This window comes from Zootoca vivipara, chromosome 13 (genome assembly GCF_965207765.1).
Source record: "Zootoca vivipara chromosome 13, rZooViv2.hap1.1, whole genome shotgun sequence".
Taxonomy (NCBI): domain Eukaryota; kingdom Metazoa; phylum Chordata; class Lepidosauria; order Squamata; family Lacertidae; genus Zootoca; species Zootoca vivipara.
Genome location: NC_142596.1, coordinates 50886697 through 50902846, shown reverse-complemented (window position 1 = coordinate 50902846; position 16150 = coordinate 50886697). Strand labels below are relative to the sequence as shown.

Genomic DNA, 16150 nt, shown 5'->3' with positions numbered 1-16150 from the left:
AGAGGCAGACAATATACCCTTGCCCGAGACTGTGGATAGCCACTGCCAGTCAGAGTTGGCCAGACATGGCTAGGTGGACCAGTGGCTTGACTCCACATAAGGCAGAGTCCTATGTTCATACATAACTGCTCAGATAATACCAAGGAATATGAATTACGCCGGGTGGGAATAGGACTTGGACTGAATCTAAGATCAATATACGTTTAATCTCTTTTATTGTTGTATTTGTACATTTCCTCACAAGCTGCTTTGGAACACATTGTTTGCAAAAGCAAGGTATAAATAATTGTAGTGATATAAAACGCAAAATGTTTGATGAGCCTCTGAGCACCAGGGGCATACACCAAATCCGAAAGTAGAATGAGCAAGTTTAGCTGAAAAGAATGGAAAAGGCCTCATTTCATTCCAATGTTTATCCATTTCAGATTGACAGGGCTGCACTGGACGAGGTGAGTAATGTAAACTCTTCTTAGTTGAATTGGGTTTTTTAAAGTTAATCTAATGGTTGCAGGCCTACAACTAATAGTTTCAATTGCTTCTGTTCTCAGTCATTCAGGTCTTGTGCAGTTTTTCTGCAACTTGCATCACCCGGAAACATGAATCTGATGTTCACATCAGTGGCAAAGTCTAATGGGTAGTTGGAGACCCAAGACATGAATGTAGCCTTGCCAATGAAATGTTAGCTGCTTGAGTTGTGATTTCATTCAGCAGATTTGATCGTATGTGAAGTTCCAAATTAACCTGTGCATAAGTAGGCTTCTTTTATCTCTCATTGGCCGGGACCAACTTTTGAATTGGAGATCAGTAGTTCAGCTTGCCTTTTGATTGGCAGGAATACCTTTATAGTGCCAAGAAAATAGTCCTTTACTAGAACACAATTTCTTCCTAGGGCTGTGCATGGAATGTGTAGCTGCCATCTTTCAAGGGACTTAACATCCATTTATTTTATTCTCTCCCCCTGCGCTCTCTTCTCAGGCGGTTGTTGTGCTCCAGGCAGCTTTCAGGGGACACTTGGCTCGGCAGAAACTATTATCAATTAACGCACAAGGTCGAAACACTCCCAGCGTGCCTCGAACAGGACACAAGGCAACTATCAGGGCAAGTAGAGGTGCAGCCCGAGTACGTTTCCCCCTGATATGCACAGGCAGTCTGCAAGGCAAAGGAACAGGATCCCAAGCTCTTTTGTTGTTGTTTAGTCGTGTCTCACTCTTCGTGACCCCATGTACCAGAGCATGCCAGGCATTCCTGTCTTCCACTGCTTCCCGCACTTTGGTCAAACTCATGTTAGTAGCTTCGAGAACACTGTCCCAAGCGCTAGTCTTGCTTTAATACCGGAACTTCGACTGTAGGCTTTGCTTCTTATCTTTATTTACCTTTTAATTATAAAATCAAACTACACAGATTTAGTTTGAAACAAATATGAACAATTTTATCCCATGTCTCTATCAAGCCAGTTTACTATTTTATTGTTGGCATTTCCCCACTTCCCCAGGAGGGCAAGCTGGCCTTTTAACAGGAGAAGAGCCAAAGGTCTGGATCCGTCCAAAGGTCCATCTAGTCCAGCCCATGGCCAACCAGATGTTTCTAGGCAGCTCACAAACAAGACATAAAAACCTTTTCTCCTCTCCCCCCCCCTCCTCAGTTGCCCTGCAGCAGCCTGTGTTCTAAGAGTAGATGGCCTCTGAACTAGGCTGTGCCCAAATTGCTGTAGTTGTCCAGGACTTTAGAAACTACCAGCCATCAGAATACATCAGAGGCCAGTTGAATGAGGGGCTTCTAGCCATCAATGCCTAATAAACTCCTTAAGTGTAAACTGTTTCTAGACTTTTGTATAAGCATTGTGTGTCCCTTTGCTTGACATAAGATAACAGCATTTCTGTTGCAATGTTAATCCTTGGAAGTTGCTGTTTTATTCCATCCTTCTAAGGGCTGTTCTCCTTATGCCCATGTTTAACTTTTCCATTCTTTCCTTAACCAAAATCTATGGGTCAAAGGGTTTTTCCAGCATTATACAACAGATGGCTTTTCTGCTGCCAAAAAGTTAAAGCTAAACTCATTCTGATGTTTACTGTCAAGCGACCAACCAAATTCGCTGTTGAGATCTTGTTGTGAAACAAGCTTGAATAACGTCTGAATCTTCCTGCCAGTATTTCCTAATTTTGCTCTTGCATTATGCAAGAGGAGGACCAAATTAAGAAAATAATGTTTTCTTTATAAGTAGTTTGAACAAATAAAAATTTAAAAAGAAAATAAGGTCCTTTTTTGAACTTGATTTGGCTGTTGCTTTTGGCTGATTGAAATTTTTGGCAGTGATTGATAACCACGGACAGAACTAGAATACAGTATGTGGTTGGGGGACCTAATATATTAATTTCTTTGCTGTCCAACTTTTTAAAAAAGTGACTGTTCAGTGTTGGGAAATTGCTGAATCGCTCCCATATTCAGTCAGCCTAGTGAAAGCTGCTGCTTCTCAACCCAGAGGTGTCTCATCTAAAGGCCAGAATATTTGATAGCCAGCATCCTTGCTCCTTTGTTCTTCCATATTTATATACCAACGATGCCAAATTTTTCATTGAGCAAGTGGTAAGAAGGCTGGATCAACTTTGCATTGGCAGCCCCAGGAATCTAGTGGCATTCCCAAACTACTACAGCTGAAAAGCAGGCCAGTTCTTTTTTCTTACTGTTGAGTTGACGGATAAGGAATGCTTTGAGGTAAGAAATAGCAGAATCTGTTAAGTTGCCAATTGACGTAGTGAATGCCAACACCTTGTTCCTATTTGTGCTCCTAGAACTCACTTTCGTCTCATGGGTCCAGTTCTTCACAAACAGCTGCTGATTACAAAGCAGAAGAAGAGGCTGTGAGGCTTGTGCAGTCCGTTTTCAGGGCTCACATGGCACGCACCCACCTTGAGGAAAGGTAAGCCAGGAGTGGCTTCTTCTAATGAGATTTGAGTTTCACAGATCTTGCTGTCAATGGCTTGAAGATCGTGAGCTGGGCCCCAGGTTGGGCCAAACAGTATAACAATATTTGCACCAGCAAAATGGAGCTGCAGGCGACGAGGCTAGTGTTGCCTTCTTCCATGCTGTTCAACTCTTCTGCTGTCTTCACCCTCTCCTCCTCCTTTGTATTTACATTTAGTCTTCCACAGTCTAGCCCAGATGCCAGGCAACGTTGTTCCAGAACATCAAGCAGCTTGGCTGAAAAGGAAGACAAGAGCACATTAGCTTCTTTTTTTCTGAAGTGATTTAAAAGATTCTGAAGGTCCTTCATTTGCCCCACTAAGCTTTCAGTCAGAAATGGTTCCAAACAACTTTGGATCAGAAATTGTTTGTTTACCTGCACAAGGAATTCCAGGCTGTTTTTGTCTTTTCTTACGATTCCATGTGATTCTGCTGACAGTGTAGATCAGCCTAGGTCCCAATCCCACATGTGCCCCACAATGATCTTGTTGTGCTCCTTAGAGTAGGCAAGCTGGCCTCTGCTAACGGGAAAGAATAGTGGCAAGTGTGTGAAAGGTTGAGCAATACCTTGAAGATTTCAAGTGTTGTTTATACCAGTATTCCAGTAAGTAAGATACCTCCTGGTCTTACTTGATCAAGCAAAAATCACTTATCTTTGTTTGAGTCTGAGAACTTCATTCATGGCAGAGTCACAAGATTTGCTGTAACTGCCCAAAAGCTGTGATTTTTTTGGGGGGGGGGGATATGGTGAATTGCTAATATTTGATTGGATGATTTTACTGTAACGCCATGGTACACCTGCATCAACACAACCAGAGGCTTTCATCTGCCCCAGCTGCAACAAAACATGTCTCTCCTGCATCAGTCTCTATAGCCACAGCAGGCACTGCAACCTTCCAGTGGTTTGACTTCACCCCCCCAAAGGTGCACTCTTCCAATATCTCTCAAGACAGACAGATGCCAGCAACAATTAGTCCCTTTAACCTTTTGTATTTTAATATATATATATATATATATATATATATATATATATATATATATATATAAACCTTTTGTAAATTATTATTTTAATGTAAAGGTAGATGTTGGTAGATGTTGTGTTTAAATATTGATGTTGTCACTGGCATCTAGCATCACATTCTCCCGTACCCTTTTGGAGAGGTGAGCCACCGCCGTAGCTGCCTGGCCAGTATGCTTGTGCAGCTCAGCATCAGTGAGCAGGTTGCTGGTTATGATGGAACCCAGGTAGACCAATTTCTCTTCCACTTCAAGCGTGTGGCCGCCAATACTGATGTGACGCCCTGACCCAGGGTGTTGATCTCCGTCAGGCTAATGGCGAGGCCGAACTCTCCCCACAGCCTTGGGCAAAACAGTTGCTGAGTCTCTGTAGAGCAGGCATCCCCAAACTGCGGCCCTCCAGATGTGTTGGCCTACAACTCCCATGATCCCTAGCTAACAGGACCAGTGGTCGGGGAAGATGGGAATTGTAGTCCAAAACATCTGGAGGGCCGAAGTTTGGGGGTGCCTGCTGTAGAGCCTCCACGGCGTATAATGTCAAGGCTGTGTCATCTGCAAACAACATTGCATATAATTTTTTTTCTGTAGTTGATATGACCATTATGGTTGAAACAATGACAATACACCTTGTTTTGTGCTGTGTAAAAGAGTGAGGCGGCAGGACCTTTGGTGTGACCCATGCAGCTATTCTGCAGCGCAGCAGAGTGTTTCAGCACAGCCTCTGCTCTAAGACCATGACAACCGATGCTGCATCCCATTCCATCACTTGTGCTTGGCAGGGTGAGGTCAGAGCTCCTGCTTTTGCCTCACCCTCCTCAGTGGTATTAAAAAAAGGCCCTGAAGATCTTTTTTACTCCACTCAGCTTTCAGGTGGTATGTGGTGCTATACCTGCTGTTTAAAGTTGTTTTCTCTGCTGCTAGTATTCTTATCTAATTTAATTATTTGCTTCTGCTGCCTTAACTTTTTGATGCTGTTGCTTTTGTTATCTTTGCATAAGCATCTTATGTTGTTTTTCTGACTACTATAAACTACCTCGGGAGGGTTGCTTATGTATTATATTCAGTGCTTCTGGGGGGACGCATGCCCCTAAACATTTTGTGGATCTTTGTACTTTTGTCCATTTACTGTATTTATTTTTCCTGATTTGAACTATAAAATGGTGATTTTCTTGAGTCAAAATGAGAGTACCCCCCAAACACTTTTTAAGGGAAAAAACACTGATTTATTATCAGTATTTATTATCATTCATTGTTTGTGCCTTTTACCTATGTGTATCGGTGATTTTTATCTTGAAAGGCAATCCAAAACCCAGGCAATAAATAAAAAATGTAGCAGTATAACGTTTGAGGTGGCCCATCCTGAGTTCTCAAGGTGTGTGATGCATTTAGGTGCCATTTAACAGACTATGCCAGAAAAACCTCCCCACTTAAGGTGTTACAAACTTGTCTTCCATCTTTGAGGAGTGTCTTTCTCAAATAGCAGGAACGCAGAGACCTGGGTTCTTCAGGCTTGCTCTGTTTCTCTATGCCCGTTCCACAGTTTACTGCCCAGCATAGTGTTAAGTCACGTTAGATGCTTTCCACATGGAAACAAAATGATGCAAGTAACAGAATGCTTGCCTGCTTCCCTGCCTACCAGTGAACCTCTGCATCTGATTTAAAGCCTCAGGCCTGTGCTAGTTATTATCATAGGTCTTCTCCTTTATGGCTGGATCTCTCTGACTCTGGGCCCAGTTTCTGTTGGGAGCTATTTTTACAACTCTTGCCAATTCTCCACATATTTTGCAGGCCCCTGATCCTTGGTCCTGGAGGTGAGAGAGCAAGCCCAGCAGCTCCTGGCAGTGGAGAGAAGAAGCCAGTCTGGTCTCCATTCAAATATTCGCCTGTAGCATTCACCTCAGCTGTTCATGGTAATCTCATTTACTTCCCCAGTCTGGGCTTATAGTCAATCGCACATTTTTGCAGTGGGCTCCCTTGAACTTTGGTTCTAATTAATCTTGTCCAAAAGGGGACTGCTGTGTGCAGTTGGCTCAGCAAGGTTCCCAGTACTTCCACTTTGTCAATCAGTCCCTCCCTGTTGGTGAGGTCTGGGTCCGGGATAGGTGACCCCCTTGTTGCTACTTCCACCTTCTGGGAAATGAAATTGTCAGTGAGGCGATGGAGGAATTTGTTGGACCTTACATTCTTGGCAGAATTTGAGTTCCAACAAATATTGGGGTGGCTGAAGTCTCCCATGACTACTATATCTCTCCTTTTTGAATGTTTGGCAATCTGTTCTAGGAAGGCATCATCCAAGTCTTCAGTCTCAAAGGAGTTCAAAACAAACCTGAGGCTAAATAGGGGCTCGGTATTCAATCTTGCAGCAGAGTGACGGCTTCATTGATTTTCAGTTGTTATAACTTTTATTTGTCGACAGCCACTCCATCACATTGATTTTTATTTTTTGCACAGGCCTCTGAGTTAGGTATCAATTACTGTTTACTTCACAGGGTTGTTGTGAAGGTTAATAGCTATCATTATTTAATTGCTTAACTGTTCCAGAAGAAACCAGCAGCCCAAGATGTTATTCAAACATATAAAGAGGGCCATCACACTGGGGGGAAATAGATTGTCTATTGTGCTACTGCTATTTATTACTTGAATTGGAGTTGAACTGCTAATGTCCAAATGGATGACTTTTCTAATTAGTATTCATTGATGGTTTCCTTCTGTTTTTGCTTAGAGTCTGCTTTTATCTTGTCCCAGAAGAACCTGTGGGTGCATTGGGGGCAATCTTCCAAACCATGGCTTGGAGGGTCATGCAGAAGACTCCCTGTGCTTGCATGTTCTCTCCCTCCTCCCTTCATGTGTTGTAGGGCTTAATGCATTCCGTCATGTTTTGATCAAGTCATAGTTTACTGTATTTTGATGCAGTGGAAAGCAATATATTTCAAAATGAGGAAGTAGTGCAGTCCCATAGGAGAGAAGGTGGGGCATGCACTCTCATTTACATGCAAATTCTGGTGGTTGGTTTAATGGCTGCCTTACTTTTGTGCATGAGAGGTTGTGTCCGCATGGAAACAGAAAAGAGCAGTCAAAATTATTCATAACCCATTCTGAAACCTTACTATTCTTAACAGAAAGACTTTGGCCATTTTTATCCACTCTCCTGTTTCGTTTGTTGTTCTTTCAGCCACACCCTCCCATGTTCAGCTGCAGCCCTCTCCCTCGCCAGCTGCGGATGAAGTTCAGTCGGATGACTCGGATGACATCATCACGGTGTCTCCATCACCAGTGAAGAAAACTTCCATCTCATGATTTCACCAGCCATTTGTCACATTCTCTGTTGCGTTCCTAGCGTGACAATGACGGACATTTTAGTCTTGCTTGGTGAGGTGAAGTTGTCCAGGCTATGCTCCTCGGCTTAGTTTTTCACAAAGGAGAAAGAGAGAGAAAGAGCTAAAGATGGTTAAGGCCACATTTGCAAGGTGATTCCGAAGGGGCGGGGGGAGAGCCTCTTTTGCAGATCCCTTTCCCTATAATTCACAGGTACTGGCAAATTCTGCCCCTGCTGGTCCGCGTGGTAGGAATTCAAACTTGTTTTGGTACCCCCAAGCCATCTTCGGCTGTTGTTTCTAAGTTATCCTTTATTCCCACTTCCCACAGTTCATGTTTTGTACCCAACTTTTGGCCATGCTGATTCACCTTGCAATTGGACACCCCAATACAAGGTCCTTAAAAGGTGAGGGTGCCTTCCTTGTAATAGATAGTGGTGCCCTTAAACAAACAGTTCTGTGGGGCCAGTGCATTGGCACGATTCAACACAGGAACCCTGTGAATTTCTGAGCTTTGCCTGGTTCTTGAACCAAAAGCAGTTGGAGCTGACTGGTTCAAAGACTCCAGAGCAAAAGAATATGTCCAGGAAGGGGAATGCAACTTGCTGAAATTGTAGAAGATGAAGGGGCTAGGAGTCATGTCTGGTTTTAAGCATTTTGCTAAGTAATATAAAATCAACAGGCTCCAGACTTCATTATCTTCTGGCTGTCTCTCAAGACTCTCATCTCCTTCACTGGAGACGAGCCTTTATCTCCAAACCTGTGGTATATTAACAACCATACTTAACTGACATAGATAATCTCTCTCTCTCTCTCTCTCTCTCTCTCTCTCTCTCTCTCTCTCTCTCTCTCTCTCTCTCTCTCTCTTCATTTTGCCCCAAACCAAGAATTGCCTTGCGCTTGCATTTCAGTCAGTAGCTTTGTGTGATCACCTTTGTATGAAAGAACTTCTTAGGTTCCTCTGTCAGATGATTGGTCTATAAAGCCCAGTAGAGGGTACTCTGACTGGCAGCAGCTCTCCAAGATCTGATGCAGAGAAAGTCTTTGCCATTGCCTGGTCCTTGATTCCTTTTCAACTGGAGAGGCCTGAGATTGAACCCGGGACCTTCTGCCTGCCCAGCTCTGCCCCTGAGCTATAGTCCATACTGCAGATAAAGTTGGGAATCTAAATTACAGTTCCTGCTTGGAGGAGGATGCTTGTCTCCTGTCTTGTCATTATTTGTGACTTGATGAATTATTCAGATTTATTCAGGAGCCATGGCAATCACTCATCATCTTTGCTCGCCTTCTGGAGTGTAAGATGGAAGGGCTGCTCTTGCCCATTGATCATCCTGCTGATTGTACATGTGCCACTTGTCAAACACCCACATTTGCAATGGAGGAGGAAGAAGCCCCTGCTCCAAACCTAACTCTGCCCTGTGCCGACCAAAAAGCAAGTCCCAGATACCGTACTCTGATGTCCATCCCTATTATAAGCCACAGGTTTGCAGTAGTACCGTAAGACCACTTCCTAAGTGGCAGGCAAGCATGAATTGCTGCAAGATCTTGGAAATGCCTTTCCAGTTCATACCAGAAGGATGAATGTCGCCATCAGCGTACTGGCGTTAGCTTTGCTGCCTGTGCCCTTAAGAGACATTTCTTTTTTCAAAGTGCCATGAAATGCCTTGCTCTCCTTACCTGTAGCACCCAGAGGCTCCCTGTTACCTCTTGCGGGTGTATGTTGAGGAGAGAAGCTGTGGGGAGCTATTTTCCAAATCTTGGAGCAAAACTTACATGTTCTACAAAAATCTCTTTGTAGAACTCTTCCTGGATTGTACGATTTTATCCTGCAAATGTGGGGTTGCTCCTGCACATACACCTGCAAGCAGAAAGCTAGTGCAGCACCAGAAGTTCTGGCATAGCTCTCTGATGTGCAAGTTTTCAGCACGTGTGAAATCTTGGGTTTTTGTTTGTTTTGAGGTGGTATCATTCAAAAAAGCACACAAAACCCTTTGTTTGCATTTTGAAGTGGCACAGCCCAAGAAGATCTCTGCCATGTGATTTTGCTGGATGTGTAAATAGGGGATGAATGGATGCTTCCCGACAGATCTCCTCATATTTTGAAATGGCCCTTTACCATTCCAGAACAAGCATGAAACAGCAACACAACCTTTGGGACTTACTGTCCTTACAGGTGAAATGGAGGAAAAAATGTGGCGCCCATTTCTGAAGTTCAGTAGGGATAGTGGAGCACAGATTTGCCCCATAAGCCAAGGGCTGCCTCCTCTGCTGTACATCATTCCTTGGAACAAGTCAACATCATGTTTCTTTGGGGGATTCGGGGTGTGAGGTGGCAGCATATATGATCCACATGCATGACAACAAAAATCTGTCTTATTTTTGGGATCAGAGAAAGCTACCCACTCCCTGCCAGCAATGTTTGCAGATCAAAACATATATCAAAATATTGCAGCGTTTTACATGGTTTGTGTCATGCACTGTAGTGCGTGGATCCGGCTGCCAAGCCATTAGCTGAGTGATTAAATTCTTGCCGTATGGGGGGAAATGATGCAGTTGAATAGGCTATGTAACTGTTGTTGTTCAGTCGTTTAGTCATGTCCGACTCTTTGTGACCCCATGGACCAGAGCACGCCAGGCACTCCTGTCTTCCACTGCCTCCCGCACATTGGTCAAACTCATGTTAGTAGCTTCAAGAACACTGTCCAACCATCTCATCCTCTACCATCCCCTTCTTCATGTGCCCTCAGTCTTTCCCAACATCAGGGTCTTTTCCAAGGATGTAACTATTATACTGGCACAATGGATATCTGCAAACACTCAAGTGGATCTTGGGAAGGTTGAAGCCCAGTAAACCGGCAGCACAATCCTATGCATGTGAAGCAGGCCCCACTGAGTCAAATTGGGCTTGCTCCTATTTAGGGTTGCAGCTAGAGTTGGATTTGTTTTGAGCAAAACCAGTAACAATTTGTACAATACATTCCGTGGAGTTTCTGTGTGTGAGAGTGAGTTAATGCACAGAATATCCCTAATTATTATTATTATTATTAGTTCTTCAAATTGGAAGCAAAAATGCCTGCGTGCCCACACAGCGAAAGCAGGATGGAGCCTGCTGTGTATAAACCTGTCCCCAGCCCTTCAGGACCGACTTGGAGGAAATGCTTCCTTCTTTCGTGGCGTTTTTTGCTGATAGTCCGTGCCAAAACTTGGGCTTATACTGCCACTTGCACTACCATGAAACTAAGTCCCATCTCCTCCATAAAAAGAGCCCTATGGGGTCAGGCTGGAGGCCCCTTAGGCCAGCACTCTGCTCCTTCCAGTGGCCAGTCCAATACCTTTGGGAAGCCCAACTAACAGGGTGTGAATGCCATAGCCCCTCTCGAGTGTTGCTTCCCAGCAACTGGCATTCAGCAGCCTGCAGCATCTTAAGCAGGAGATTCCAAACCACCGTTATGACTGACATTCCTGGAACATCGCCCTCTGGCTGCAGTCTTTCCCCTTTGGGGTTTTGCTGCATTTACCGGCCTGATTATTAGCAATCAAGATGGGAACGTCGCATCTTGGCTGGGGCTCCTCAACCTTTGTAAGATTTCCGTTGTTTTTCAAAGACAAAAGAGGAAAACTTTCTGAGCTTTCATTACGACAACTTTTAATTCATCGCAGGCCAGGAGGGGGAAAGGTAGCCTTTCTTTAGTGGCAAGTGGTTACCGTTAATGCATCCATGAAGGACAGAGCTCTGTTCTTTGGAAGATATTGCTGCTTGTTCTTCCAGTGAGGCTCTCTGCCCCCGCCCCCCAACGCCCCTCTACACAAAAGAGAGAAATTGGCTCCCTCACTTATGCTGAATGCTTGTTAAGTCAGGGACAGAAGTCTGTTCTCTATCTGATACTTGCTATCATTCATGCCAGGACTTGCAGCCAAAAAGGATGGCTACGGTACAGAGCAGATGATTTTTTGCTTAATCCCATCAGTGGAAACGCTGTTTGTAGGGCTTCCAGAGGCGGCTGCTGGGAGCTGTCCAGAGCCCAGGCGATCGGGAGAGAGGTTTACACCATCAGGTAAATTAATTCCATCCGCTACTCCAGTCGCATTGTCAGGGGCACAGAAGGTAGCTCTGGTGTGCAGGCTGGATATGGTTTCTGAACAGCTCTGTATATACGGCTAAGCACTGTCAATGACGTAAGGAGGGGGGAAATACTTGCAAGTAGAGGTTGAATACATCTGATGTGCAGGGAGAGGAGGCTTGAAACCTGTAATTGAGGCTCGGAGGCACCTCCGCAACCCATGGCAAAATCCCAGGCTTTCATACAAAACTCGGGAGTGTGTACAAAGGCCAAGACAGGAGCAAAATGTTTCCCAGACTCCAGTCCCTGGGGAGCTACTAGTGTGAGTAATTTGATGGAACCAGATCCTCCTTCCCACAATAGCAAGCCGTAAGAGAGAGCTGTGAACAAAGCGTGTGTGAGCGAGAGGTGAGGGGGAGAGGTTTGCATTTCCGCAGGACAGCCGAGTCACTTTCAGATTGGTGCTTGTTAATCTGTTTGGGTTTATGAGAGAGTTGACATTATAAAGGTGTAGGCAGAATGGCCAAGCAATAAACTGGCTTTTCTGCTGCTGGGACAGAAAGTGGATTTTATTCCTCGTAATGATGGTGGTGGTTTTTTTGGAGGGGGGTTGAAGGCCAACTCAGAACATTGTGCTGAGGCAGAGCAGCAAGTGGCGCCACACACTTGGAGACCTGGAAGAGGGCGTATTCAGAGTCAGACCATTGGCCCATGTAGCTCGGTCTTATCTACACGGACTGACAGCATCTTCAGGGTTTCAGACAGAAGTCTCTTCCTGTCTTATTTGTAGGTGCCAGGGATTGAACCCGTGACCACTGACTTCCAACTCTACAATTCTGTGATTCTGTGACTTTCATGGAACGTTTTCTTTCAGATCAGTAGCTAGACCCACATAATCTACACCACTACGCTGTCTGCCTCCCTTTCTCATAGGGCAAAGATACAGACACCCAAAATCCCAAGACATCAGGCAGGGCCAGAGGGGAGTATATGCACAGTACAGTCACGTCTTACATGAGGGTATGGTTCCAAGCGGCATGTACCCCAGATCTTGGAACTGCCCTGCTGGTGGGGGGGGGGGGTGAGAGAGAACAGGCCCAGCACTCCCAGAGGCCGTGTGCCGAGCAGGCTTTGCTCCCTGAGGCAAAGCAGAGAGCTTATAAGCCCTTTTTGCACCATGTAACCAAAGCAGTACCCAGCACAGAAAAAGCTTTTAAGCTTTCTGCCTCGGTTGGGGCGCCCCCGCCTTGGAGGCTACGGATACTTGCATGAGCTCTGGTTTGTACAGCTGAAAGTCTGCAAGCTTTGCGTTCGTTGTAAGAGTAGAACAGGGTGCCAAAAGCAGTGCTGAGGAGACATCTGGTGCGTTGACCTCTCTCTGACTTCCTGTTGACTAATCCCCTAGTGCAGCTAAGGTCATAGCCTGACTTTTTGGCATTTGCCACAAACGGGGGAACAGCATGCAAATAAATAAATAATCGCCCTCCCTATTTTTTGCTTGCTGAGTTCTCACTTCCACGGCGTGGATCTGCTAGATAGTTTGATGCAGCATGAACTATATTTCAGGGGTCTTAATTAAAAACAGACCTCAACATCCAGGTGGCTGAAGGTTTCCATTATGTGAGGTTGCTGCTATGGAATCACTGCTCCCTGCCTCAAATATCAAGGAGAAGAAGAGTTTGAATTTGATATCCCGCTTTATCGCTACCCTAAGGAGTCTCAAAGCAGCTAACATTCTCCTTTCCCTTCCTCCCCCACAACAAACACTCTGTGAGGTGAGTGGGGCTGAGAGACTTCAGAGAAGTGTGACTAGCCCAAGGTCACCCAGCAGCTGCATGCGGAGGAGTGGAGACGCGAACCCGGTTCCCCAGATTACGAGTCTACAGCTCTTAACAACTACACCACACTGAACGTGACAGAGTCACGTTCAATAAACACAAAAGAGAGTGTGCATTTTGTTTTTGTTTTTCTGGCCTTGTACAAAACCATAGGGGAAAACCCACAGGAAATAACGATGTATCATTCCCAAATGTGGGCTGTTTGCAGTGGAATTGCAACCTTATAAATTTCATGTAGAAATCACAACACAGATAAACCCACTCCTCAAATGCTGACCCGTGTGCGGGGGGGGGGGGGCGCACAGGGAATAAACATGCCTTTGGCACATCATGCAGAAAGAACCCAGCAGCAGTGATATATATAGCATCATCTTGCACGAATCTCTTACAACCACTGCTGCAACAGGGCTTTTTCTCAAAGGTAGACAGACGTCCATTTAAAACTCTTGACATCAAGGAAGGCAACAAGGTCAGGGCTTTTCTTATGAGAATGAGACAGACATTTAAAATGACGCCAATGAGTTTTCTATTCCTTTCTCTTTCCCGTTGCAGTTTCTAATTGGACACACTTGAGAGTGTTCATTCCTATGTGCACCTACCCCCACCTCCAAATTAGGCTTGCTTTTTAAACATGCTGACAGAGAGGCTGCTTCAAGGACACCCCCCCCCCCCCACACACACCTTCTGTAACTGTTGATTCCCATTTTGGTTTTCAGACAAAACCGACAGGAGGTGTGGATGGAGAAGGGTGGTAACGTGGGAAGTGCCTTTACAATTATAGAGAATGGAACGCATCCTCGAGCCATAATTGGTAAGGGATTGCTCACCATCTGCTTTCATGTAAGCAAAATTTCCCAAATAGGATCAAGTTGATCCGAGAGATTAGAATCCCTTCCCCCTGCCATATCTGGCTGCCCGCTTCTTGCCACATGGTGTAGAATGGGCCTTTGATGATGCAGTCTTGACGAAATGCCCACCAGAAAGTGGGGACACTGTTGAACTCTGTGTTCCCAAACTCTTGCATGACCTGTTGCTTTCAAGCCTATTAAGCACAGCCATAATTACCTCTTGGCTTAGGGTGAGGAATGTTTGGGTTCTGGATATGCAAACCATTATGAGGACCTCTGCTACCCCACCCCAACTAATAAAGCAGTTGAGCAGGAAGATAACCATTGGATGATGGAGAAGTCTTGGCGGTGGTTGTTGCTGCTTTCTCCTACAGGAAAGGTCATTTCACTAGCCTGTCATATTGTCTTAAGTGTGTGATCTAGCAGTTTTCTCCATCCTGCCTGAAAAATTGCTATGGCTTTACACAGTGATTTTTCCCCTGGGGTTTTATGTCAAGCACCACACAAAAGGCCATGTCATACCACATGTGCACTCTGGCAATCTCCATGGAAGGGAAGATAGGCAGCGTCTTTGTACCTTATCAGGTGTACCTTATACTGTACCTTATCATTGCACCATCTAATTACTGTTTTACATGGATGACCAGCAACTTTCCAGTGTTTTAAGCAGATGCCCTCCCCCAGCACTTCCTTGAGATCCCAAGGATTGAGCCTGGGATCTTTGGGCTTCTGAGAAGGTATTTGGGGTGGGCTCTTGGATCTGCAGCTGGGTTGACATCTGATGTAATGTCACACTATTCTGTCACTCTGTGTTGATAGACTTTGTAGGTTGTGTTCCCAGTTTTGAGATCGTTTTAATCTTTCGCAAGCTGCCTTTAAGGGGCAGAGTGGTAAAGATTTTAATAAATGTTTTGCCACTGGGAGTAATATAATGCCGCTTTTTCATGGCCCTGTCCGTTCTTGTGTATTATGGGCAATCATTCTTAAATTATACCTAGGCATTTCATTGATTCTTCACAGCAGGGTAACAATCAGAGTTAAAGCAACTTTCTGATCAATGACAGGTGAGTCTGAATTAATTCCTTTACCAGGAAGTGCAGATCTTTATCCAAGCATCTGGACCTGTCTGTAGAAATTTGCTGTGGGGACACTGGAATTGCTCTTCGTAAGAGTGTTATTCTGCATATTTCCACCTGTGTGCTACTTGTATATTTGCAAGTAAACCCAAATACTTTTTAAAAAAAACCCCACAGAAATGTACCTTGATCTCTCCTTCTAAAGCTGGGGTGGGAGGCAACTGTGGCCTTCCAGATGTTGTTGGACTAATATCCCCATATACCTTTAGTAGTACTTTCTGACATTTAATTGCCTGCAAGGGACTGTTAACAAATAAAGAACTGTGCAAAGTTACCAACTTTTGATAGTTTAAATTTAAAAGATGGTTCAAATGTTTTAAAATCCACATTGGTAGACAGAGGCTGCTATGGCTTGACTGGTTCTCTTGCTGAATCTGGTTTAATTAGATTATAAATTTCCCAAATTTGGTATGTAGAACAGTTGAATGTGGTCCATGTAAAATTGACTAATCTCATTGTATGGGCTTTGTTACTACCCCCCCCCCCCAGGCAACAGTGTCCTAACTGTAGCTAAGTATGTCACCACCACAACACATGAATACAGGGTTCTTAAGCAGCTGAAGACAAAGAGATGTGGTCCGTAAGTCAAGCAGAAAAGCATGTGAACTGTGAGATGGGATCCACACTTTGGAAAAGTTTAAAGAATTCTCATGTTATACAGCCAGATTTAATTTTCATCTGGCACATTCTTCCCTAATGCAAAACATTTCCACAAAGAATCTCCCCACCTCCCCTGCCCACACTAATCTTTGCAAGAGGCCCAGCAGTAAATTTGGGATTTTTTAAAACAATGACTACTTGTTATCATGTTCTGTTTCTTTATGCCATCTTGAAGCTAATCAGAGCTAACTTATTTCTAGTCCTAAGAGGATATATTTCCCTTACATTCTGAAACAAAGGTTAATTTCACACAGCTGGGAATGGCTCTGGATTTTTCCAGCAATGGGCTGGCCTAGAGCCAATTTTATGTTGCAT

General features: G+C 44.6%; 1 protein-coding gene across 1 annotated transcript in view; it reads left to right on the top strand.

The window, feature by feature from the left end:
• IQCE (IQ motif containing E) overlaps window positions 1-7456 on the top strand; it is a 33758-nt gene extending 26302 nt beyond the window's left edge. Inside the window, 6 exon segments of the mRNA XM_088656795.1 lie at window positions 426-449; window positions 976-1098; window positions 2790-2917; window positions 5767-5888; window positions 7151-7266; window positions 7268-7456. Coding sequence (XP_088512921.1) covers window positions 426-449; window positions 976-1098; window positions 2790-2917; window positions 5767-5888; window positions 7151-7266; window positions 7268-7315 — 561 coding nt within the window. The 3' untranslated portion in view covers window positions 7316-7456.
• The last annotated feature ends 8694 nt before the right edge of the window (window positions 7457-16150 follow it).